Below are 24,432 nucleotides of genomic sequence, written 5' to 3'. Positions count from 1 at the left end.
CACACCCAGGAGGAAATTTGGATTGATGGAAAAACGGCTGATCTAAGCAAGTCGTTGTCGATAAGATATAGCTTGAGCTGCAATGTGGAACAATCACCCCACTTATAAGTCCCACCATAGCTTGGCACCCCATGTCGAAATGGACCGAATTGCCTCGTCATTCCGCCAAGCCAAGCCAGGAACCTTGCTTGCCCTGGCGCCCAACTTCAACTCCAAACATATCGTACCCCATTGGAGCTTTGTCCTGCTACCCATGATATCAAGTAGACGATACAATTCGTCCACCCGCCTCTACTGCGGGTAGTACGAGAATGGTTGTCCAACAGCATATCCTCAACTGGCTGTATAGCGTTCTCACCAGCGTACGTTTATAACCGTCGTGGTCATTTAAAGCGCCTGGAGCGGAGCAGGTAGCTAACCCCGCCCGTGTCGCAACCAAACTGACTTCTCGGCAGGAATATCACGATGTGAACCGAACATACAATGATGTCGCTCAGGTCCTGTCGCAATACCCGTCATTGTCGCCTAGGACTGATGTTCACAGTAGGTCTTAATTTTAGATTTGTCTCGAGTGCCTGCCAGCCCCTCACAGCAACCTTTGCCATGTGCTTTGGCCGCTAACATTCGATACACTTTGCAGCCTTCCCCAACGGCGTCTCTGCACTCCTCTTACATCTAACCGGTACTATACCCGTCATATTCAGGGGCAGCACATACCGCTTTCCCATCTCGCTATGGGTTCCTCACGCGTACCCCCGCGAGCCGCCGCTCGTATACGTCACTCCGACTGAGAACATGGTCGTCCGACCAGGCCAACATGTCGATCCCCAGGGCCAGGTCTATCACCCGTACCTGGTCGGCTGGTCAAGTTTCTGGGATAAGTCCACCATTCTGGACTTTCTAGCCATCCTGCGGGATGTCTTTGCCAAGGAGCCACCTGTCGTTGCAAAGCAGCAGCAGCCTCCTCAGCAACAACGGCAACAAGCGGCGGCTTCAACCCCCACTCCGCCACCAGTCCCTCCCTTGCCCAATGCGAACATGATGGGGAGACCGTCTTCAGTCGTCAGTAGTGGTCACATCGCCTCCCCTCCTCCGAACGAGCAAAGGCCGCCACCACCGCCGCCAAAGGGCAACGATGCTTCCGTGCATAGGCCGTCTCCAGTACCGGCACAACCAAGCTCCTCCGGGCCACCTTTACCACCACATCCCGGGAGACATGAGGCTCCAGCACCCCAGAGCCATAGACTTTCGAGGTATGATACGGCACCACCGCTTCCGCCGCAGCAACCTCAGCATACAGGACCAGCACCTCCGAGGCCGCAATACCAGTCCCCTCCACCAGCGCATGGTCATGCACCATACGAACAGCAACACCCATCGGGTTATGACAACTACCATCCCTCAGATCCAAGACGCATGTCAATACAATCGCAGGGTGGACCACCACAGCCAACGCCGCCACCCCAGGCTGGCTGGAATCCGCAGCATCAACAGCCTCCGCCGCACCAACCACTGCAACAGCCACCCCCAGTGCAGCAACACGCCCAACAGCCGCCACCTCACCCTCAGAGCCAACCTACACACCCTCAATATCAGCAACAACCACCACAGCAACCACAACAACATCAAGCACCGCCACAACCCGTCCAGAAACCGCCGCCGCCACCAACAGACATTATGGACGAACCCCTGGTCCTGTCTCTCCCGTCTCCTACCAACATCCCCGCACCTCCGATACCCCCAAATCCGGAGCGCTCCAACCTCCTCGCCCAGCTCGCCACCACCCTACACGCCATGCGCGTCCGGGCTAGGACTCAAAATGAATCGTCGCTTTCTGGCCTCCAAGCTCAGCGCGCCGCCATGCTGACTGCTCTTTCCTCAATGCACGCCGAGCAGCAGTCCCTGTCGGCCGTGTCCTCATTACTCTCCTCCAACGCCTCCATCCTGCACGACTCCCTGCGCAAGGCTGACTCTGTTGTGGCCGATGCAAAGGCAGGCAAGATTCTGCCACCCGACGTCGACGAGCTGCTCGTTGCGCCCACCGTCGTCGCGAACCAGCTTTACGACCTCGTGGCCGAGGAGCGTGCCCTTGCCGACGCCGTCTTTGTGCTGGGCAGGGCCGTCGAGAGGGGGCGAGTCAGCCCTGGAGTCTTTGCCAAGACGACGAGGAGTCTGGCCAGGGAGTGGTATCTCAAAAAGGCGCTCGTCAAGAAGATCGGGCGGGGGATGGGGTTGATTCAGCAATGAACGGCATACTTGCGTACTCAGAACATACCAGGGTGTCTGCTGAACAATTCTTTTAAAAATGTTATATATCTTGCCTCTTGAAGAAGCGTCAAATTCAGCATTCTGTTCCATGAGAAATTCATTTAATACCATGATCGTGAGATTTGAATTTCACGATAACTAATCATCTAACATGTACTCTTCATGTCTGCTTCCTGCTTCATCACCATCTCGTTGAGAATGTAACGCCCTAACCTTGTACCAGCAAACTCAAGCGAAAGCTACCTCCTATGCTTATATATCCAATTACTAGCACTTACATACACATCGTTGTCCGGTATCACTTGTGTAAGCCCAGCTCAGTCGCATCTAATACCATCATAGTTTCGCCTGTCCAGTACGATTCACATGCTCTGCAGAGCCGGCACTGGCCTCCTGCTGCTCAAACATGCCGATTATCTGCCCCATCTCTGAGCCTCTGATGGGCCTAGGATGCTCGAGATCACACTTGGCCACCGACACAGCCCTCGATAGACCACCGCTTACGCCCGGTCCAGGCTGTCCGCCCCAGCCAGCACCGTCGTCGTCTTTCTTGCCGTGATGGGACCGGAAGGGGTTCATGGCACGACTCAACGATGATGAAAACCGGCGTCTGAGGCTGGACGTCCTTCCCTTGGCTAGAGTTTCTGCGGCCAGCGGTTGTGGTGCGGATTGAGTGCTGTGTTCAGTCACGAAACTGGCACTGTTGCAAAGTTTAGTCAGGCGCGGTTGAGGCGCAGACATGGTGCTGTTGCCCGCGAAACTGTACTTGCTTGCATTGGATCTGCTGTTGCTGTTTGTGGTTCTGGCGCTGGGTGTTGGTGGGGCTAGCCCACTCCCGCTGAAAGAGGGCGAGTAAGATTCTGCGGGCCTTGTATAAGGCTGATTGTTTTTGTGAACTGATTTATTGAAGAACGGCATGCTCCTCCTGGAAAGGAGCCTCTTGGCTACCGACGAAGTACTAGGCTCCCTCGTTGAAGTAACTCGGCGTATGTAACTCGCAGTATCGTTGTGACTTTCAGGGGCATGTTTGTCTCCCTGATTCACCTGCACAAGTGCTGTACCGCTGTGTCCGGCGTTTTCCAAGGTATACGGTGGCTTGGGATACTGTGGCTGTTGGAGTCTGCACTTAGCAATTTGTCTCCTAAATCTGCTAGTTCCCGCGGCTTCTTTGATCATGTCGGGCTCCTTAGAGTTGTCTTGCGTCTCACTTCTTAGACTCCTGGAAAGCTTTCTCAGTAGACTTGCAGAACCGATGGGATGGAGCATCTGGCTAGCTTTGTTCCTCAGACTATCGTCGCCATGGGGTGTATCCTTCCTGCCAGAATCTTCGATAGCGCCATCGTATGTCCTGACCTGTTGACTGGGAGACGAATGGTGTATATTATCTGGTGTGCTCATATTTTCAAAGAGCGTGATCTTTTGTTTCAATGGAGATGTACCAGGGGAGACACCATCGTTGGAACCAGGCCCGTGTCCATAGTGATTACCAAACTCATTGGCGGATAAATTCTTGACAGGCGAGAACAAAGGTCCGCCGGGACGTTTTGGACCTGCAAGCTGAGGTAGTCGAAAAACAGGAGCCCCTGAGCCGGAAAATTTCGAATGGGGAGCAGCGGCAACACTTGTTTCTTTCCACCTGGACGACGGGCCTAAATTTGGTCCCACGGGCTTGCCATTGTCAAATAGACGACGAAGCTCTGCAACTCGGTTCGGACACGACTGAGCTCCCAGCTTGTGGCTCGTACCCCCACTCTGAGATGCGCCACCGGTTGTAGCATGCCTATCTGTTGTCGCAATGGAATGTCGAGAAGACACGGTATTTGCAGAGCGCATTAGGTGGTGGACCGGGCTTGAGTGTAAGACCGAAGACTTTGTCACAGGCCTTTGGGGTGTAACCGGTACGGGAGTGGTATATCCAGGATGCCCGCCAACACTAGACGGTTTTTTCTGGCCGCTTCTTACAAGAGCTGGCTCGGACAGTCTTGATCGTAGTTTGTAATCTAGACCCCTGGCTGAAAGCAAATTACCAGGCCAAGCTGCATTGGGTGAATCGGAGAAAGAGGATTGTATAGCTGGTCGACTATGGGTTCCTGCAGACTCCTTCTTATGAACCATGGAACTGGGCGTCGAAATATTTGCTGGCTGTACAATTGACGGAGTCTCTGGGCTTCTGGTTGCCAATCTTTTCTCAAATATAGGAGTATTTATCGAGGGCGTAGCACTCCCCTGTGTAGGAACTATTAGAATGGACGCTGGCCTGGAACGAGCTTCTGCCTTTGCCTCAATAGGCTGTCGGAGCTGAGCCAGGCTGGATTGTCGGGTTAGTGGTTTGGACTCAGGAACTACCAAGTTAGCATAGACAGAGTGCCGCGATTGCGACGAGGATTTCGCGTCTGTAATGGAGGTCTTTGCAGAGATAGCCGTTTCGGTATCGACAGGAGTCAGAAGTGTAGATGACCCTGATGAATTTACTGTGTTTACAGGTCTCTGCAGTATGATCGCTGTTGAGCGGCGGATAGAATGAGAAGTTTGACTTATTTCTTTCGCTTCGAACAGTTTCCTCCGTTCGGCGACGCTAGAAGGGTTTCTCTTTGCAACATCAGCCGGCGCATCAGAGCTAGAGCTTCTACTCCGCTCATGTCTGGATGTCCCATCCAGTGTGTGTAAGCTCCGTCCGGGCGGGAGTATGTCCGAGGATACCTAGTCCTCAGTGGACCTGAGCAGCCAGCTCTCTGACTCGCCGGGCATATTTGGCTGGCTGGTTTCCAGGACTGTTTTCAGCATATCAGTCCTTGCAGGCAGTGTTCCCGTCAAAGCGTTAGATCGGCTTAAGATGGTTCCTGAGCAGGGGATGACATTGCGATATGTCAAGTTAGTCCTGTTATCTTCACAACAGGACTTCCTACCCATCTGGGCAGAATCACCTTGCTCTCGATGTACGATTGCTTCTGGAGGAGATTCAGAAGGGTTGTAGTCCGAAAAGGGAGGTGCTTGCTCACCCATGTGTGATGGGCTATGTATACCGTTGCTGACGGGCGATCCTAAGCTCTCCGCCTCCCAGTTGCGCTCGCATTTTCCCAGATCTGAGTCTTCATCACCTGCCAATGCCCCTGGATCTGGTGACATCAGACTGTCGTCGAGAGACATGTGAGTCGATTCTGCACCAGAAACATCCCTGCGACCTAGACGAAGCGGTTCTGGTTTTAGGCGGGAGTCGGTGAAATCGGTGTCGCTGCTACGGTTAAGGGCTCGAAGGTGACCAGGTCGCCGTGCGTCTGTGTCTTTTGTGGCAATGTCCATTTTCTTTAGGTCCTCAGGCTAGAAAATGGTGTAAACTAAGATCTGTCCAGTACCTTGTACATGTGCAAAAGATGAACTATTAATCAGCTTTTCGACTATCGAGCTCGTATGGGATGCCCATGTGGCCCTCAAGACAGGTACCTTGGCAGACTTCAGGCAAAGGTCTCAAAAAGTCACCTTCATCTTGAGACAGGCAGACACAGAATCATAGTGCCAGGTACATGGAACAGAAGATGGCAATGTCACGGCAAGTGCAATAGACTGCAAGGCATGCGCCCTACCTGATAGCTGGAAGTCAAGCTGCCTAGGTAGTACCTTACCTCGGCAGTAATTGAGCAAAGTACGAGGGCAGTAGATTACCTGGGTTAATATGTGGCGTGATTGCCTGAATGTGGGATGAGAAGCTCAGGTATTTCAGGTTTGCATGTGGCTGGCGAAAGTGCATCAAGCTTCCTGTTGCCCTAAGGAGTATATGTCACGGAATACAGACTGAGCGTATCAATGAGTGCAATTCTATGTGCCTGCCTTCCCATGCGATTAGACAGCAGTAGAACACAGAATCGATGCAAAACAGACGATTAATGATAGCTTCTGCAACAAAAAACTGTAAATTTTGTTTTCGCAAGCTATTAAAGCTAGGGGCGACATAGCTTGTCTACCAAGGTTTGTAGGACTAAAGTATCAAAACTGTGATTCTAATCGACACCCTGAGGCGAGACCGCCCCACATCTCACAGCTGACGCTAGTACAAATCAGGCTAGCGTCACAGTCGCGTCGCCTCGATACCATAATCCACTTCTTCAGAAAGAACATTCCGCCCTTCCTTGACAGTTGTTGCCGCCTCCACACCATACTTTGTCAACCACGACAGCGCGGCGACGGGTCAGGTCATCGCGAAACCTGTCGAAACCCCACGAAAACGATCTACATACAATTCCTTTTCTTTAGAGATTCTTTGGAGACTCTAAACATCACCTTGGCGTCTTCTGGGAGCGCGCGCGAGGTTGCGCTGTAGCGGGTAAAGCCTGCACCGCTTGCTTTGAAATCAGCTTCAGCTTGGCCTCACCTGGATTGATAAGGCTACGCCTCCCAATCAGCAAGATTTAGACCAAATAAAAAACGAACTTGCGCTCGTCTTTAAGTTTTCAATATGGCGGAATACGGCGAGATGGACGAGTACGCCGACTACGAGGCCGGCGATTACGATGCTGAGAACGACGACGAGATCACGGCCGAGGACTGCTGGAACGTCATCTCCTCCTACTTTGACGAAAAAGGTCTCGTTTCTCAGCAGATCGACTCGTACAATGAGTTCACCACATCAACAATCCAGGGTATCGTTGACGAATACTCGGTTCTTACGCTGGACAACCCAAATCCTCCCGACACTTTTGAAGGAAAACCCATTCGATTGCGCCGATATGAAATCATGCTCGGAAACATTCTCGTGACCCAGCCGACGGTTAAGGAAACAGACGGCAAGGTTAGCACTTTGGTGCCGTACGAGTGCCGTGACAGAAACTTGACGTACTCTTGCCCACTCTACGTCAAGCTCACCAAGAAGGTCAACGTCGCGGTCGAAGAGGATATACCGCTACATGAACTCAACGATGAGCAGCGCGAGGAGATGCAGAGGACGAACGAGCACCCCACTACCATTCGTTGGGAGCTGGACAGGGACAAGTCACACAACCCGGACGAGAAGATCTCGGGCGAAAAGATGGCCGACATGATATACATTGGCAAGATTCCAGTCATGGTAAAGAGTCGAATCTGTTATCTCAGGAGTCAGCCCGAGTCGGAACTTTTCCTTCTGAACGAGTGTCCTTATGATCAGGGCGGCTACTTTATCATCAACGGTAGTGAAAAAGTCCTGATCGCCCAGGAGCGATCCGCTGCAAACATTGTTCAGGTCTTCAAGAAGGCCCAACCAAACAAATACCTTTACCAGGCAGAAATCCGCAGTGCCTTGGAGAAGGGCTCTCGCCTTGTCTCAACCCTGACCATGAAGCTGACCTCCAAGGGTGACAGCACGCGTGGATCATTTGGTCAGACGATCCACCTGAACTTGCCATACACCAGTGGTGATCTCCCGATCGCCATTGTCTTCCGTGCTTTGGGAGTCGTCTCTGATGAGGACATCCTGAACCACATAGTGTTGGACAAGAACGACACACAAATGCTAGAGATGTTGAGGCCTAGTATTGAAGAGGCTTTCTGTATTCAAGATCGAGAAGTCGCGCTGGACTTCATCGCCAAGCGTGTCGGCAAGGATGGTGGCCACTCGAACAGCAGGCATCTTCGTCTGAAGGTGGCACGAGACATTCTGCAGAAGGACACGCTCCCTCATATCTCCCAGGCAGAGGGTTGTGAGACTCGCAAGGCCTTTTTCTTGGGTTACATGGTGCACAAGATCTTGCAGTGCGCTCTTGGTCGTCGGGATGTCGATGACCGTGATCATTTCGGCAAGAAGCGTTTGGACCTGGCTGGTCCTCTGCTAGCCAAACTTTTCCGTGGTATCATTCGCAAGTTGACAAACGACATGATGGGTGGTCTGAGGCGATGCATCGACGCTGGCAGAGATTTTGATCTCACAGCCTCGCTCAAGCCCAACACTCTGACAAATGGGTTGAAATACTCGTTGGCCACGGGCAACTGGGGAGATCAAAAGAAGGCTGCTAGCTCCACGGCTGGTGTCTCACAAGTGTTGAACCGATACACTTTTGCTTCGACCTTGTCCCATTTGCGGCGAACCAACACTCCCATTGGAAGAGATGGCAAGCTTGCTAAGCCTCGACAGCTCCACAACACTCATTGGGGTCTCGTGTGTCCTGCTGAGACTCCCGAGGGTCAGGCCTGTGGCCTGGTGAAGAACCTGTCGTTGATGTGCATGGTCAGTGTAGGTACTCCGGCAGAGCCCATCTACGACTTCCTGGTCGCGCGAGGAATGGACGTACTCGAGGAGTACGAGCCATCAAACTCTTCAAGTACATCAAAGATTTTCATCAATGGCACGTGGGTCGGTGTAGCAAACAAGATTGAAGAGTTGGTAGACTTGGTCTACGATCTTCGCAGGAAGAGCAGAGTTGACCCTGAAGTATCACTTATTCACGACGTCCGTGAAGGCGAGTTCAGGATTTTCTCAGACGCCGGCCGTGTCATGAGACCTTTGTTTGTTGTCAACCAAAAGGATGACCCACGGACAGGTGCCCAGGCGGGCAGTCTGGTGCTCACCAAGGAGCACGTTGCCAAGCTGCATGCAGACAAGGACAACAACCTCAGCCCTGGAGACGAGGGTCACTACGGCTGGCAAGGCCTGAAGAGTGATGGTGTTCTTGACTTGATGGATGCTGAGCAAGAAGAGACGGCCATGATCTGCATGTCACCAAGCGATCTAGATAAGTTCAGAGCGCTCAAGTTTGGCGGTGCAACTCTGGACGAGTTGGAGGCCTTTGACAAGAACGATATCAACAGAAGATTGAACACCAAGATCAACCCGACAACTCACATGTACACCCACTGCGAGATCCACCCCAGTATGCTTTTGGGTATTTGCGCAAGCATCATTCCTTTCCCTGATCACAACCAGGTACGTTACGGGTTACCTTGCCCTATAATCCTTGCTTTGTTGTCTGGGAAAATACTAACCATGCTCAGTCACCCCGTAACTGTTACCAATCTGCCATGGGTAAACAAGCCATGGGTTTCTTCCTCACCAACTACAACCGCCGTATGGACACCATGGCCAACATTCTCTATTATCCTCAAAAGCCTCTTGGCACAACCCGATCCATGGAGTACCTCAAGTTCCGTGAGCTTCCTGCCGGTCAGAATGCAATTGTAGCAATTGCCTGCTACTCTGGATACAACCAGGAAGATTCCGTCATTATGAACCAAAGCACAATCGATCGCGGTCTGTTCCGTAGTTTGTTCTTCCGTTCATACACAGACTCGGAGAAGCGTGTTGGTATCAACATGGTTGAGAAGTTCGAAAAGCCGTTCCGTGCGGACACGTTGAGGCTCAAGCAGGGCACTTACGACAAGCTCGAAGACGACGGCATCGTTGCTCCTGGTACCCGTGTTTCTGGCGAAGACATCATCATCGGCAAGACCGCTCCTATTCCCGCGGACAACCAGGAACTCGGCCAGAGGACTGTGCAGCACACGAAGCGTGACGCATCGACCCCTCTCCGCAGTACTGAAAGCGGTATCGTCGACCAGGTCATCGTTACGACCAACCAAGATGGTCTCAAATACGTCAAGGTGCGTGTGCGAACCACCAAGATCCCGCAGATCGGTGACAAGTTCGCATCCAGGCACGGTCAAAAGGGTACGATTGGTGTCACATACAGACACGAAGACATGCCATTCACCAGGGAGGGTATTACTCCTGACATTATCATCAACCCGCACGCCATTCCATCTCGTATGACAATTGCCCATTTGATCGAGTGTTTGTTGTCAAAGGTCGCAACGCTCAAGGGTATGGAGGGTGATGCCACCCCCTTTACAGAGGTGACGGTGGATTCGGTCAGCAACCTCTTGCGTGAGCATGGATACCAATCTCGAGGCTTTGAGGTTCTCTATCACGGCCACACTGGTCGGAAGCTGAGAGCTCAAGTCTTCTTTGGACCGACATACTACCAGCGTCTGAGGCACATGGTGGACGATAAGATTCACGCCCGAGCACGTGGTCCCGTCAACATCATGACAAGACAGCCAGTGGAGGGTCGTGCGCGTGATGGTGGTCTGCGTTTCGGAGAAATGGAACGTGATTGCATGATTGCACACGGAGCAGCCTCCTTCTTGAAGGAGAGGTTGTTTGAGGTTTCGGATGCGTTCAGGGCGCATATCTGTGGTATTTGTGGGCTGATGACGCCCATTGCGTACGTTTCGTCACTTTCTTCCCTCGATATGCTTGACATCAACCGATCACTAACATGAATTCTCTTCACAGCGATCTCACCAGGAAAACATTCGAGTGTCGGCCATGTAGGAACAAGACCAAGATCGCGCAGGTGCACATACCGTATGCGGCCAAGCTGCTTTTCCAGGAGCTGGCGTCGATGAACATTGCCACTAGAATGTTTACTGAGAGGTCAGGAGTTTCGATTCGCTGATCTGGATGGCAACGAGTCGAGGATGGGGTGTTGCGGGATTTGGCTTGGTGGTGCAAAAACTGGAGGCATTGCAAGACTGGCATGCATGATAGTATGTTTCTGTGGCAGCCATGGTGGCTTGAGCCTTGGTTCTGCTTCCTGGCCGTCATTTCCCTTTTATCCCAACATATAAACACTTTGTACGTTTAGGTCTGTGGAGAAGCGCATTTTGGGAGTCGCGGCAAGTTTTTCGATATTGGAAAAGGAGCGGTGTTAGTAATCAACTATAAAGAATAAGACAAAAAAAAAGACAAAGAATGATGACAAGCCATGCTCTTTGGAGCATACAACATTTAGAAGGGATCTAGATGTATTTCTTGGTACAAGTAGTCTAGTTCTAGTTACAGGTTCACCTTGTTTATTCTCTAATTTATTTCGGAACCAATAAAGCTCTCAGCTCGTATATCTTGGGTACAGGCTGCGCTTGTGAGGTGAGATAAATATGTTGTGTTAATACATAGAATGGTCGTACAAGTCTCCTCCCTCGTTTATACAGGGGCACTGCATTTCTTAAAAAACTTGACCTCATGCTCATGGCCTTCCTTTACTGGGAGGATCAGGTGGCGCCTCGTGCGTGACGTCGCGGACGGACTGGCCTTTTTTGTACTCCTCCTCGAGTTGACGCTGCATGTCAAAGTCGAGTTGGCGCTCACGCTTGATGCGCTGCTGTTCCATGTCTCGGATGACGCCTTGATGCATTGCCTGGAATATTTGTTGAATTTATGTGTTGGCGTCTATGTTCTCTCACACTCGGGCAATGACATGTAGCACCTATGGGGTGCGGGTCACTTCTGACAAAACAGGGACAAGAAAGAAACGTACAGCTTTTTCGGCTTTTTGCTGAAAGTGCACAAATATCACCGTCGTGGCGGCAAAGAGCGAGGTGCTCAGCAGGGTGAGCTTTGATGCGCGTGACATTTTCTTGAATTTCTAGGTGTCCGGCTTCGTTTTGTTTGAGATGGTTTGGATATTGAGTTTTCAGTGGCCTGGCTACCTGCACCAGTGCATTCCCAACCCCGCGACGAGTAATTAATGGGTCTTGCAATCAGGTCACCTTGTCCGCCTCTCAAAGAATGAAATGTCTGTAATTATCTCAAAATGTATGAACAGAATCGCGTCCCGGGTTAACGCGTCTGGCAAAGAATGGAATGATGTAATTTTCTGCCGTCCCAGACCACACGCAACCCGGCCGGCGTTCCTTTCATCCCTGCAGCGGCGTCGGCTCGGGCTTGGCGCTTGCTTTGGGGGGCAGCTCCAAGGTCGGGTCGTTTCCCCACATTAGCACAGGCGCAGCATCGTTGGACAGCGGAGCTTGGTTTGGAGGTTCCAAGCGTTCATTGAATCACGACAGACCAAACAACATCAACTTGCCATCCTAATACATCCATATCTCGCCAGCCGCCTACTGTAACAACACCGGGGCAGGTTAACCCGTCAATTCGATCTCTGCAGCCTGCGACTTCCTTACCGAGGCCTTTTGCGACAAACAGAATTCACAATGGTTCGTCGGATGCAATCGCCCACCGCAGCGTCCACGGTAGCGAAGGAGACACCAAAGCTAACCATTCGATTCCCAACAGTCTGCTCAAAGTTCAGCGGGTATTCAGACCCTGCTCGAGGTACGACCATCCGGCTTTCTTCGCGAATACGTCGATGCGGAACAGGGAGCACACGGCTATACATCGGGATGACGACTGACGAGCGGTTGCGGAACTTGTAGGCCGAGCGTGAGGCGTCCAAGATTGTCCAGAAGGGTGAGGCACCACTGCGTCTGCACTTTGTAGCGGGATCCGTACTAACTCATAATGTATCTATCTAGCAAGGGAATGTATGTGAAACACCGAATTAAACCCCATATCCCGCGGTATCAGCAAAGCCCTCAGATGAGATCACCCAATCCTCAAGCGGCCCATTCTCGGCATTAACCATCCGCCTCACGATGTACAGTCCGCACAAAGAGAGTAAAGGAGGCCCGCGACGAGGCCAAGAAGGAGATAGAAGCCTACAAGGCTGAGAAGGAGGGCGAGTACAAGGCATTTGAGTCCAAGGTTCGTCATTGCCTGCCTGCCACGAGAGTAGACTAATCCGCTGACACCCCACCGTCCATCTACAGCACACCCAAGGCAACAAGCAGGCCGAGGAGGAGGCCAACAAGGAGGCCGAGACCGAGATCAAGGAGATCAAGGAGGCCGGCAAGAAGCACCAGGACAAGGTCATCAAGGATCTGCTCAAGGCCGTCTTTGAGCCTCACCCTGTGCCGCCGACTGCTGCTTGAGCTGTTTGTTTGAAGAAACCAGTTGGCGTCATGTTTTTTGCACCGAGCTTATAGAAAGATGAATCAAGCAGCATGTTGCAAGATTGTCCATTGAGAGTAGTTGTAGTATGCATCAACGCTTTTGGCTTTTTTTTTCTTCTTTTTTTCGTTCTATAAATCTTTACGCCAACTTGTATGCCGCTATGAAAACATTGATATACACATTAATCAAACACCAGACAACTGCCTCCAAACAGTTAATCTTGGAGGAATTCCCGAAGTGTCGTCAGCATATCATGCATCTCCTTCCCATTCTCCGTCTCCACATCGACGGCATCAGCTTGTTCCTTTAAGCTCTCACTCAGCAGCTCCAAAGTCTCATCCCTATCCGCCAGGAGCGTCTGAATCTTCCTCTTTGCCCCGTCGTCCTCCGCCACCAACCATGCGAGGATGACGTCGATGCTCTGCAACACAAAGAGACCCGCGTCCAGCCGGCGCGAGAACCGCTCGTCTTCGTCCAGCTCGTCCATGCCGGCTGCATCCACAGCCGCCACCCTGCCCGCATACTCCCGCCGAAGCAGGACGAGCCTTTCCGTCTTTTCGTAGTCCTTCTCCACAAACTTGGCCAGCGTCCTGATTCGCTCTGCGCTGTCCGTCGGCAGCAGCCTTAGCATGCACGCAAATATGCTGATGAGGTGTTCAACGACCTTCGGGTCCCGCTTCTTGGATGAGGCCTTGGCACTGCTGCTGCTCTTCATGAACAGCGTAAACAGCGTTTTGAGTCCACCATACTCGACAACCTGCTCACACACCCCGGCCTCGCGGCTCTGCGCCACCGCATGATCCAGCAGCCTCAGCGCAGGCGTGCGGGCCTTTTTGGCCGTCGGGCTGCCAATCAGCACCAGGCAGAGCGCGTAGCCCTCGGCATCGACAAACTTCTGTTTGCCTTCGGGCCGGTCCGCGATGCAGGTTAACGCCTCGAAGCAGTTCTCCATGAACTCTTCTTCATCCCCGCCGCGCTCCGGATCCCGCGCCCGGTACGGCGCCACCAGCTGCAGCAGCGGCTCAACCGCGTCCAGGTCCCTTGCCAGCCTGTCGCGGTTCACAGGGCTCGCCTGGGCCAAAATGGCAAGCATCTCAGCCGCGTACTGCTTGTTCTGCGACACTGGTTCCTCAGCCTTGGTCGCTCGGGCCAGAAGCCATTTGAGCAGGGGGTCGCAGCGCCCAACCGTCTCTGCCGTCGCGGGCCGGCCACCGCACAGGTTCTCCACCACTTCCAAGATGCGGTAGACGCCCTCGCGGTCCGCCTCGTCGCCAGCCTCGTCGAGCCGCTCCAGATTCGACACAAGCAGCGACAGCAGGTCCGCCTCGAGCAGGGAGTCAACCAGCGCCGCCCAGTCGTCCTCGGTCGCGCCCTCGACGTCGTCGCCCGTCAACTCCGCGACGATCTGCACTGCCGCGAGCGCAATGTCCGTGTTCTCATGCGCCAGCAACCCAGTAAGCGACCCGGCGATGCCGAGACGCGCAAACTCGGGGTAGAGCGAAGGGTGCTCGGCCAGGATGCTGAGGTTGCGCACGGCCGCGTCCAGGTCCGCCTCGCTGTCGATAAACTTTGCCGGGTCGTCGGCGTGACGGGCGCGCAGCTCGGCGTTGCGGTTGATCTTTTTCTCGAGCGCCAGCGCTGTGCGCCGCAGCCACGCCGCGTCGAACTTGTCGTCCGCTGGCGGCGCTGCGCTGTCGGCCGACTCCACAAAATCCAGCACCTCTGCTTCTTGCCGTGTTATGCCGCCGCCAAAAAAACGGCCATCTTCGTCGTCGTCTGGGATGTCGTCTTCGGGTGGTGCCGATGGGCCGTAGTCTCCATCTTCATCGTCTTCGGGCGGTGCAGGGCCTGCTTCAACGTCGTCGTCATCTTGTACTTGGGCGTGGCGGCTTGAGGAGGGGTTTAGTTTTGCTGATTTGTAGATCTCATCTGTCCATTGAATGTGAGTGAGAAAGCCGAGGCAAAGGGAGTCGAACTGCTTACTTGGATCGCGGACGGGGTCCAGCTTGCGTTTGCTAGGAACACCTGAGCTCTACGGGCAAATACCGTTATTTTTAGCACGACCGATCCGAAGCTTTTGGATTGCTACTGATATGCTTCAAGCTTACCTTGAAAAGGTCGGCAATGCTTGTCATCTTCTCATAATTTTCCCGATCAATACACTGTAAGATTTTGCGTGTGATTGAATCAATTGCGGTTGCAAGTCAAAGTATTTACAGTGGGTTTTGAGCTGATATCGTCATTCGTGTCGGGACGCGCCGATTCGGGAGGAACGTCCATTGAATTTCGTGCTATAAAAGTGCAATGCACACTGTATTCTGCCATGATATATCATCATTATGGCACAGTGCGGATACACATGTTGCTGCCAGTCACTCATCTTCTAGAAATAGTTGCACAGAAGCTGACCATAACGAAGTCGAGATATTGACAACTCACTTTCACACTGGTTCCAAAACCAATCTTGGTAATTCAACCATACCATATTACCTCACAGCAACCAGCAACCAGCAAATAGCCGTCAGAAACAATGCCGCCCACGCTCATCCTGATCCGTCACGCCCAGGCGGAACACAATGTTTCCAATAAGTGCACCCCGCATCTTGATAAAGGATCATCTCAAGAATAAAATAAAAAAAACTACACGAAACAGGAAGCTAACTCCAGAAACACAAGACTATAGCATTCCTGACCCTGAGCTGACGCCACTCGGAAAGGAGCAAGCCGCCGCGCTCTCTGCCCACTTGCAGAAACGCCTGCCGGGCTCACTCGATCCTGAACTCATCATCGTCAGCCCTTTTCGCCGATGCCTGCAGACGGCTACTATTGCCTTTGACTGGTTGATCGACGCAGAGTCTGGGAGGTCAAAGGTGCCTATGGTGGCCAACGCTAGCTGGCAAGGTAAGAAGCTCTTTTGTTTCTTCTCGTTGATTTTAGATTTCTTGTATAAAAAAAGCAAATAACCGCAGATATCTGCCCCACTTCTATGATGAGCTCTATACTATAGTATAGACTACAAGTGATATGAGTCTAGAATTACAGGACCTATCATGCTTCTGGGACCAGATATCAAAACAGATTATGAAACAGAACAAAGAAGCATTAACCATCACTCTTATTCTTCATAGAAAACGCAGACAAACCTTGCGACACGGGAACTGACCCGACCCTCGTGGCCCCCAACTTCCCCCACATCGACTTCAGCACCCTGGACCCCGTATACCCGGATAAGACGTCCCCCGCGGCGTCGCTGTACCACTACACGCGCGAGGCCCTTCTCGGCCGCGCCCAGTCCTGCCTCAAAGAGCTGCGATCCCGGCCAGAGCGCGTCATCGCCGTCGTCTCCCACTCGGCCTTTATGCGCCAGGCCGTCACGGGCTGCTGGTACATGAACGCCGACTACCGCATCTTTGACTTTGCAGATGCAGAGGGTGATGATTCGGCTCCGTTGAGGCTGGTTCAGTGGGACGAGACCAAGGCCGGTGGCATGGGCCGGAGCTTGGAGGTCGGGGTCGAGCTGGGAGAGGGCTTGCCCGAGACGCTGAGCGATGCTGTGCCCGCTGAGGATAAAAAGTTGCCTGAGTGATCGGAGCCGACTTGGTCTTGGGGAATGCGCAATTTTGGGAGGGTTGATGACTGACGGTTGTGGCGCGGGAGGGCTATCTTTATTGCTACCTATGATGGACAAAAGGCGAGACATGAACTGATAGAAGGAAAGGACTCAAGATTTTGATACAGTGAGAATGGCATGTCATGAGCGTAATCAATCGCCTCCAACCATAGAGAATAGATCAAGGGTCTAGGCGTCAGAGAGCTCAATGTTGTGGTTTAGCTATCGGATTCGCGCAGTAGGGCTGACTTGCAGATTGAAGCTGCAACGCCCCATTGTCAATCGCGATCCTGTTGTTTGCCTAGTTGTACATGTCATGTCCACTGTCGGGTCGGCCATATTAAGACTATCAGAAGTTGATCAGATCAACACCTTCACATGGCAAGATTCTTATTTGCCCAAGCCTGTCACTGTCATGTTAGCAAATTTCACTCATCACCGTATTAACGCCCAGAAAATTAAGGTAAAAAAATTTGTCATGCTGCGATTCAAGCAGGGCCATCATGATTTTGGTGCTCCGAAGAAAGAAAATCCGAAACGAGACAAGCATTCCTTACGCCCGCCACCATGGATCCGTCTTTGAGATTCCTCCCTTTTGGCATCGTTGAGTTAACAAAAAAAGAAAAAAGCTTTGATATGTCCCTTCCCTCTTTTGCGGTCATCAACGGGCTAATTCCACTTCCCTTCGGACCAAAGACCGTCTCATACCGCTTTCGCCGTTACCGTCCCAAAAACAATAAAAAGCCAGAGAACCAACTGCCACCCATCAACCGGAGGTCATTTATGCCCTAGACATGACGCCCCAGGCGCGGATGATGTTGTCGGTGTAACCGGCGAACAGGGTCTGACCGTCGGCGCTCCAGGCGAGCGAGATACACTCGGGCTCCCGGCTCTTCTTGCCAACGGCGGCGAACTCGGGCTTGAGCTCGTCGACCTTGCTCTTCTTCTCCAGGTCGAAGATGATGATGCTGGAGGCAGTGGCAGCGCACAGCCAGTACCTGTTGGGGGAGAAGACGAGGGCGTGGATCTCGTCGTTGGCGTTAAGCGAGTACAGGTGCTTGGACTCGTTCAGGTCCCAAAGCATGGTGGTGCCGTCCTTGCCACCCGAGGCGCAGAGGGATCCGTCAGGGGAGATGGTGACGGTGTTGATGTAGCCGGTGTGGCCGATGTGGTCAGTCTGGAGCTTGCAGCTAGAAAGCTCCCAGACCTGTTTGGATTTCACGTCAGCTTCTCGCGGCAAAGAAATTGGTGAAATTAAACAAAACCCAAAGGTAGATAAAGGAATCAGTGCTTGGTGAATAAGATTGGTCTCATGGCCTGATGGCTCTGAAGTAGCAAATACTTTAAATAGCAAAGCATCATGTGGAGGATAAAAGTAACAAATACTTAGGGAAACGTACCTTGACAAGCTTGTCCCAGCCGGATGAGACAATCACGGGGTTCTGGGGGTTGGGCGAGAAGCGCACGCACGAAACCCACTCGGAGTGACCCTTCTCAGTGATGGTGTACTTGCAGTCGCCCAGGGTGTTCCACAGCTTGATGGAGCGGTCACGCGAGCCGGAAACAATCTGCCTGTTGTCGGCAGAGAAAGAGACGGACAGAACGTCGTTGGTGTGGCCGACGAAGCGGCGGGTGGTGGTGCCAGTGGCGAGCTCCCAAAGGCGGAGGGTCTTGTCCCACGAAGCGGACAGGGCGTAGGCGCCATCCGACGAGATAACCTGTGTTCAGATCCCCATCATCAGCCAATCGCCCCTGGTGTGGTTTTACAGTGCTTTCCAAAGCACGACGGTGGTTTCCACCCCGAGAGTTCAACGTACGCAGTCCGAAACGATGTGCGAGTGACCCTTCAGCGACCTCTTAGGATAGCCGTAAGAAGTCTCGTCACGGGTAAGGTTCCAGATGATCAGGGTCTTGTCTCTGCTGCTGGAGAGGAGCATGTTGGGGCTGTAAAACGAGACATGTGAGTATTTCGTCAGGTCGAATCGGATGCTGGGGACGTTGGGATCGGTTTCCTACTTCTCCATGGAGGTAGCCAAGCTGGTGACCCAGCCATTCTGTACGCAAGAGGCAATTGTCAGTAGAATTCTCGTGATATTCGCTGGCGCGTGGCCGTCGAGCCAGCGGAGGGGCAGTCGCAAAACGTCCGCTGGCCTCGATTTTTGGCTCGCGAGCTGAGGATTGGGGATTGACATACGTGGCCCTCGAGGGTGCCCTTGAGAATGAGCTGCTCAGCCATATTTGCAAGTTTGCTGTGTGAGGCAGACGAGACGAGACCGAGGATTGGATGTTGGATTCGGGGAGAAATTTCAGGCTCTTCTCGTCTCCAGAATTCTCCTTTCCACTCTTGATTTTCGACGAGTTGTGCGTTAGGTGGGGCAAGAGGGAAAAGTGAATGATGAAGCGAAATGACCAATCAGAAGCGGGCATGAATGGCCCAAGCTTGCCTGACAAAGACCCACTCAAGGCGCGACGTCGCGGGTAGGAAGACAGAGGTGGGAGATTTTTTGGCAAGGCAACGCTAGGTCAGTAGCATCAGTCTACGAAGCACTGCATTCGCGTAGATTTCTGACTGTATGCCGTTAACAAATGGCAAACAAGGCAGTTCCTCAGTAAATTCCTTCAAATGGAAATGCAGGTGAAGTGAAGTGGATATCATTGTTTAATGCTCAACCGCGGAATCCTGCTGCCCTTTGCTTGCAGGTTCCTTCACTAAGTAGGTACCCATACAATTATGCAAACCCAATAATACATCGTGCGCCAAAAACTCCTTGCCAAATGCCATGTGCCCGTGACCTTGATGCAGAACTCTGCAGACCAAGCCAGCCGAATTTCTTGATGTCGAGAACTGAGGGTATGAAGGAATATGAAATGTTCTGAGAAGCCACAAAGGATCTTGTAATCAACGACCAGAGGGGAACCAGATATGGTTGTGTCCCCGGGAGAAAGATGCTTGCGACTTCACTTGGTCACGGCATCTTTGGCAGCCCTCTTTCCACCCCTCGAAACCTCCTGTCGATGCCCAACCTTGTGGGCATTGACAATCATGCTGTGATCTGCAATCTCGCTCCTGGCAGCTGTGCTCCCCCGAGCAGGAGCAGCGAGAGCAGTAGATGCAAAACCTTCACCGTCATTACCACCATCTTCACTGCTCTTCCTGCTGCCGCACGCATCCTCGACCAAGTCTCGCATGCTCTCCTCCCAAAAGTCGTAACGATTTCGGCTCATCCTGCTCCGCTGAGCCGCCAACCTCGCCTCCTTGAGCGTGTTGATCTTGCTAGCCCGCACAACCCCGCGCAGTGCCTCCTCGGCCAACTTGGACTCTCGGGCCGAGGCCTCGCGCATCCGCCTAGGATCGGCCCTCGGTGGCGCCTCGCCCGCGTACGGCTCCTCGGGCGCCAAAGTGTCCTTGACTGGCTCGCCGTTGGGTAGCCTCAGCCCCGTGCCTCTAACCGTGACCTCGTCGACGTCCTGTGGTGTGGATTTATACGTATGGATGCTGGGAAAGTCCGGGAAAGATGCTGGAATATAGCTCTTGGATTCCTTCTCTGCCTTGCCGCTTAGCTCCTCGCCGAGCAGAGGCAAGCCATCCAACGGTCCATCGGTGGCGGCCGCGGCCGGCGTCGTGAATTTCGGCTCCAGCAAATGTCGCTTCTTCTTCTTGGCGATCGGGTGCCGTAGATGTGGCCTGAGCAGTGAGGTGCCCAGGTTGAAGCGCTTTAGGCTTATCTCGTAGTCTGTTGGTATGGGCTGTGTCCGCCTAGAGGCGAGGGCGAACAGCCTAACTTCTTGCGTCAACTCCGTGAGGTCTATTGCAGGGTTAGCACCGTTCCGACCATCTCTGCTCCGGGCAGTAATCAGCGCAACAACCAGTCTCACATTCTTCTGTCATCTCCGTCAACCTCTCGAGGGCCGGTTCAGACGTGCTATCAAAGCCAACCTCCTTCAGCACCAGCGCAATGCTGCGACGCAGTCCGCTGCGGGCCTGCTCCTCCATGGTGGGGAGGCGACCGTCACCAACAGCAGCCGTCTTGGTGTCGTTGCTCGGCGCGGGCTCATTTTCCTGAGCTTGGAAAAGTTTGCGAAAGTCTGGGATCGACTGGTCGACTGGATGCGGGGAGGAATCGGTGCGCGCTCTCTTCGCCATGGGCATATCCTCGTCGTCGTATGACGGACGTCGCTTTTGCGTCTGCTGCCCGGTTATGGCCATGGTCGCCATTGTTGCGCGATCGTCGGGTTTCAGATTGTCGGGCGCATCAAGATTGAGGCGACGGCGAGCTAGTGATGCGCCAAAGAACGCGTCATTTGGGTCGTTGGACTTGTCTATCCTTGAACGTGCGGGCTTGGATTTCGAGAAGCCGCACAGTCGGTTATTTGATTCTGCAGCTATCTTTGTGGTCGATTCAAATCGAGGGCGCTGAGGGGCGCTGAGGTTTCCTTTGCACGCAAGCCCAGCGACGCACGACGTGCTTTTTCTCAATCTGAATCTGCGAGCTGCTTGCTACACTAAGTTTGCCTTGAACGCGGCGGTTGCTTGTAAAAGGCCCGTGCGTCATGAAATTGACAAAGTACATGTTCACACTACACGGCTTGACGGGCACTACGGGCACTTCCCCACTCATTCGACTCATCAAGGCCAAGAGCACTGGCCAAATATCAACAGGAAGCACAAAGTCAACATTAAACATACATCATCCCTTCTCATATCCCTGCCTGTCATACTGAGCTGGCGTTAATCTAGCTCACGAACTCTTCCCTAGCGCGATGGCTTCGTTATTTGATTGTCTGCAGCTTTGGCTCCACTTGCACTGTTTAAGGCTACGCTGCTCTTGAATCAACGTGGCTGGTTAAGGGGGACTAGCTGAACCTACCTACTGCTGGGAGTTCAAGTGAAGGCCAGTCAGAACCACATCAACTTTATCAAATCCTGTATTCATACCATCGCCACAATGCAAACGCTCAATGATCTGCGCTCTGGCGCATGTAAAGGCCTCTCCAAGGTCAAATTGACTTGTCTACTGGATGACTTTCCACTAGAGATTCTCTCTCTTGGTCCAGATCTGATACATCTCGACCTGTCAGGCACAGGCATCTCCTCTCTTCCTTCTGACATTGGCACCCAGTTACCCAATCTCAAAATTTTATTCTTGTCGGAATGCAGATTCACAACCTTTCCCTCGGCCCTTGCATCATGCTCGTCTCTTTCAATGGTCGCCTTCCGCAACAACGGAATGGCCTCCATCCCGGAGAACTCCTTACCGCCAAAGCTGAGGTGGCTCATCTTGACAAATAACAGGATTAGTGCCTTGCCCAAGTCCATTGGCTCTTGCGCTCAGTTGGAAAAGTGCATGCTTTCGGGGAACACTCTTAGCGAACTGCCGGACGAGATGGCACGATGCCAGAAGCTGACCCTTCTGCGCTTGTCGGCCAACAAAATCGAACAGCTTCCCGATTGGCTTTTCAAACTCCCCAACCTCGCATTTCTCTCCTTTGCCGGCAACCCCTGCACAGCATCAGAACGGACGACCGGGCGTGCTCGTCGCAACTCGGAAAGCCTCCCACAGATCCGGTGGGCTGACCTCACTACACATGACGTCCTTGGTGAGGGTGCCTCCGGCATCATCTCCAAGGCGACCTGGCGCCGGGACGGCTCTGAGGAAGACGTGGCGGTGAAGCTTTTTCGTGGCGTGCTGACCAGCGACGGCACGCCCATCGACGAGATGCGGGCATGCATGTCTGCCGGGGCGCACGCCAACCTCGTCGACGTTCTAGGCCGAATCCATGGACATCCAGATGATGGCCGGCGGCCAAGGACCGGCAAGTTTCAGGGCGGCTTAGTCATGCAGCTCATTCCTCCGACGTACCGGACACTGGGCAAGCCTCCGTCTCTGGACAGCTGCACCAGGGATTGCTACGACGCCTCGGATCCGACCCTGTCTGCCAAAACCGCCGTTAAGATCCTGGCGGGCGTGGCAGCCGCCGCGAGGCACCTGCATTCCAATGGAATCTACCATGGTGACCTGTACGCGCACAACATCATGGTTGACGACGAGGGGCGGGCCCTATTGGGGGATATGGGGGCTGCGACGATCTACGGGGACGACGGGCGATTCTCGCTGCTCGAGGGGCTCGAGGTATTAGCTTTTGCACACCTGGTCGAGGATGTGAGGGGCCTGGTGCGTGACTCCGGTTCCGACTCGGCCGAGGAGGTTCTAGAACGGCTCAAGGAGCTACATCGCCGGTGTTCGGTGTCCCTGGTAGCAGACCGACCATCATTTGAGAACCTCGTCGAGACGTTACAAGGTTTGTTGGTGCTTTGCAAGGATGAATGATTTATCAACCGTCGGGCTTAGTTTTGCCTGGATGCGGTCGGGGTACGGATGATCTGAAGCCAGGAGCTCGTCCCTCATGGAACCTTGACAAAAGTTACCGAGTCTGTGATTATCCTGCTTGTCATCACACATGCATCGGAACTCGCTGGTATGTTCGGCGGATTTACCAATCCGGCATATCGAGGTACTTTTGGTACCTTGGGTACTTTGTGCACATCGGGCAAATTGGACATTTCGAGTAGGTGAATCGAGTGATGCTCAGTCATCAAAGCAGAGATGTCGTCCCGCCCACGATTTTATATTGATTACAGTACCACACATGGACTGTTGAGATGATAAGACAATCAAGTTGATCTCGCCCTGCGTCCTATTAGACAACCTTTAAACAGCCTTATGGTAGCGAACCAACATCCTGACTATGAACACAAAAGCTTGAATACGGGGAGATATGCATCCAAAGTTATCCAAGGAAAAACCTCGCCAAAACCTTGTCCACATCGGCAAGCCTCCCACTTTCCGTCAAAGTCAATGGGAGGAATTTTGGGCAGGTTTGAGCCTCTCTCTGGGCACATTGCCGCGAAAACGTATTTCCAAATGAGTCAAACCACTTGCACGACTTTTAGTCTTTTGATTTGGGTTGTACCCCCAGCTCACGAGCCTTTCCATAGCACATACCGAACCAATGATCAGCAAGGTCCACGAGTCATCAGACGGGGCCGAAATAGGAAGAGGTCCTTTTCTCTTTGCGTGTCTCTGCGGGTTCTGAAAAGAAAATCGGGAAAATCGGATGACAGAACGGCTTATTTATTGGCTCGCGGTCTCCGGCGGCAAGTTACGTAGAAGCCGGCTCCAAGTGTCCGAATATGCAAGTATTGGGAGATAAAGACATCAGGCCGTTTCCGAGTCCAGATTAGACTGGAACGGATCCCATTGTGTTCAGGCCTCTTTTACTGTCCGACAGACCCCTGATCTTTCGCCCCGATCTTGCAGGCATTCTTTTACTTGGGGGGGAAAACCTTGCGATATCAGACAAACAAGGGGACACACTCAAAGTATCTTTTGGCAGGCTTACTACTTACCGAGGCATTATGCACGCAGGCCTTTTGAATCCTCAAAATTTGAGTGGCTAGGAAAGGAACGGAAAGTTCCTTACATGCCTACAAAGTATATAAAACGCGAGGTGGGTTGGGAAGGTGCTTGGTGGTATATCCCGTATTCGTAGCCCCGTGTTCGATGTTAACTAGACCCTAGTTTTAGTAGTGCTAGGCACTCGGGAAAAAAGGAAAGAAAAAAAGAAAAAAAAACCACTCAATAACCTCTGGTAGGCGGGAGCATCTTCATAGGTAGGCAGTTGAACTGTATCTTCCAATGACGACATGGGGCTTGAGTTGATCGAGAGGGGTTTGGACATGAGGCGGTGAGAGTTTGCAGAGGAACAAGAAGAAAAATGAAGGTGAAGTGAAAGAACA

At 52.8% G+C, this 24,432-nt stretch overlaps 11 protein-coding genes across 11 annotated transcripts; 5 read left to right on the top strand and 6 right to left on the bottom strand.

Annotated features, from left to right (window-relative positions):
* The first annotated feature begins 133 nt into the window (after positions 1-133).
* On the top strand, positions 134-2,619 carry MGG_04712 (ESCRT-I component). Its single transcript, XM_003710776.1, has 3 exons — positions 134-362; positions 456-543; positions 641-2,619. The coding sequence occupies exons 1-3, from the start codon at positions 312-314 to the stop codon at positions 2,245-2,247; spliced, it is 1,746 nt and encodes a 581-aa protein (XP_003710824.1). The 5' UTR covers positions 134-311; the 3' UTR covers positions 2,248-2,619.
* On the bottom strand, positions 2,433-4,589 carry MGG_13772 (uncharacterized protein). Its single transcript, XM_003710775.1, has one exon. It carries the CDS (start codon positions 4,381-4,383, stop codon positions 2,605-2,607), a length of 1,779 nt encoding a protein of 592 aa, XP_003710823.1. The 5' UTR covers positions 4,384-4,589; the 3' UTR covers positions 2,433-2,604.
* Positions 4,590-4,968: 379 nt separating this feature from the next.
* MGG_13771 (uncharacterized protein) lies at positions 4,969-5,729 on the bottom strand (the record flags this gene model as incomplete). Its single annotated transcript, XM_003710774.1, has 3 exons — positions 5,710-5,729; positions 5,175-5,621; positions 4,969-5,039 (listed from the first exon to the last, which is right to left on the bottom strand). Exons 2-3 carry the CDS (start codon positions 5,566-5,568, stop codon positions 4,969-4,971), a joined length of 465 nt encoding a protein of 154 aa, XP_003710822.1. The 5' UTR covers positions 5,569-5,621; positions 5,710-5,729.
* A 681-nt stretch (positions 5,730-6,410) lies between these two features.
* On the top strand, positions 6,411-11,125 carry MGG_04714 (DNA-directed RNA polymerase II subunit RPB2). Its single transcript, XM_003710773.1, has 3 exons — positions 6,411-9,157; positions 9,226-10,454; positions 10,526-11,125. The coding sequence occupies exons 1-3, from the start codon at positions 6,719-6,721 to the stop codon at positions 10,686-10,688; spliced, it is 3,831 nt and encodes a 1,276-aa protein (XP_003710821.1). The 5' UTR covers positions 6,411-6,718; the 3' UTR covers positions 10,689-11,125.
* Positions 11,126-11,258: 133 nt separating this feature from the next.
* Positions 11,259-11,645, bottom strand: MGG_04715 (uncharacterized protein; the record flags this gene model as incomplete). The annotated part of the gene is made up of 2 exons (XM_003710772.1): positions 11,259-11,429; positions 11,550-11,645. 2 exons carry the CDS (start codon positions 11,643-11,645, stop codon positions 11,259-11,261), a joined length of 267 nt encoding a protein of 88 aa, XP_003710820.1.
* A 302-nt stretch (positions 11,646-11,947) lies between these two features.
* Positions 11,948-13,247, top strand: MGG_04716 (V-type ATPase). The gene is made up of 6 exons (XM_003710771.1): positions 11,948-12,228; positions 12,308-12,346; positions 12,448-12,481; positions 12,547-12,555; positions 12,675-12,775; positions 12,841-13,247. The coding sequence occupies exons 1-6, from the start codon at positions 12,226-12,228 to the stop codon at positions 13,000-13,002; spliced, it is 348 nt and encodes a 115-aa protein (XP_003710819.1). The 5' UTR covers positions 11,948-12,225; the 3' UTR covers positions 13,003-13,247.
* Positions 13,114-15,283, bottom strand: MGG_04717 (uncharacterized protein). Its single transcript, XM_003710770.1, has 3 exons — positions 15,133-15,283; positions 15,008-15,056; positions 13,114-14,953 (listed from the first exon to the last, which is right to left on the bottom strand). Exons 1-3 carry the CDS (start codon positions 15,157-15,159, stop codon positions 13,239-13,241), a joined length of 1,791 nt encoding a protein of 596 aa, XP_003710818.1. The 5' UTR covers positions 15,160-15,283; the 3' UTR covers positions 13,114-13,238.
* A 271-nt stretch (positions 15,284-15,554) lies between these two features.
* MGG_04718 (uncharacterized protein) lies at positions 15,555-16,610 on the top strand (the record flags this gene model as incomplete). The annotated part of the gene is made up of 3 exons (XM_003710769.1): positions 15,555-15,613; positions 15,708-15,925; positions 16,153-16,610. The coding sequence occupies 3 exons, from the start codon at positions 15,555-15,557 to the stop codon at positions 16,608-16,610; spliced, it is 735 nt and encodes a 244-aa protein (XP_003710817.1).
* A 421-nt stretch (positions 16,611-17,031) lies between these two features.
* Positions 17,032-18,952, bottom strand: MGG_04719 (guanine nucleotide-binding protein subunit beta-like protein). The gene is made up of 5 exons (XM_003710768.1): positions 18,829-18,952; positions 18,651-18,688; positions 18,452-18,578; positions 18,035-18,352; positions 17,032-17,841 (listed from the first exon to the last, which is right to left on the bottom strand). The coding sequence occupies exons 1-5, from the start codon at positions 18,868-18,870 to the stop codon at positions 17,416-17,418; spliced, it is 951 nt and encodes a 316-aa protein (XP_003710816.1). The 5' UTR covers positions 18,871-18,952; the 3' UTR covers positions 17,032-17,415.
* Positions 18,953-19,216: 264 nt separating this feature from the next.
* On the bottom strand, positions 19,217-21,165 carry MGG_04720 (uncharacterized protein). Its single transcript, XM_003710767.1, has 2 exons — positions 20,511-21,165; positions 19,217-20,440 (listed from the first exon to the last, which is right to left on the bottom strand). Exons 1-2 carry the CDS (start codon positions 20,848-20,850, stop codon positions 19,593-19,595), a joined length of 1,188 nt encoding a protein of 395 aa, XP_003710815.1. The 5' UTR covers positions 20,851-21,165; the 3' UTR covers positions 19,217-19,592.
* A 68-nt stretch (positions 21,166-21,233) lies between these two features.
* Positions 21,234-23,486, top strand: MGG_04725 (serine/threonine protein kinase). Its single transcript, XM_003710766.1, has one exon. The coding sequence runs from the start codon at positions 21,581-21,583 to the stop codon at positions 22,961-22,963; it is 1,383 nt and encodes a 460-aa protein (XP_003710814.1). The 5' UTR covers positions 21,234-21,580; the 3' UTR covers positions 22,964-23,486.
* The last annotated feature ends 946 nt before the right edge of the window (positions 23,487-24,432 follow it).

This window comes from Pyricularia oryzae, chromosome 1 (assembly GCF_000002495.2).
Source record: "Pyricularia oryzae 70-15 chromosome 1, whole genome shotgun sequence".
NCBI classification, from domain to species: Eukaryota; Fungi; Ascomycota; class Sordariomycetes; order Magnaporthales; family Pyriculariaceae; genus Pyricularia; species Pyricularia oryzae.
This window is presented reverse-complemented; position numbering and strand designations above follow the sequence as displayed.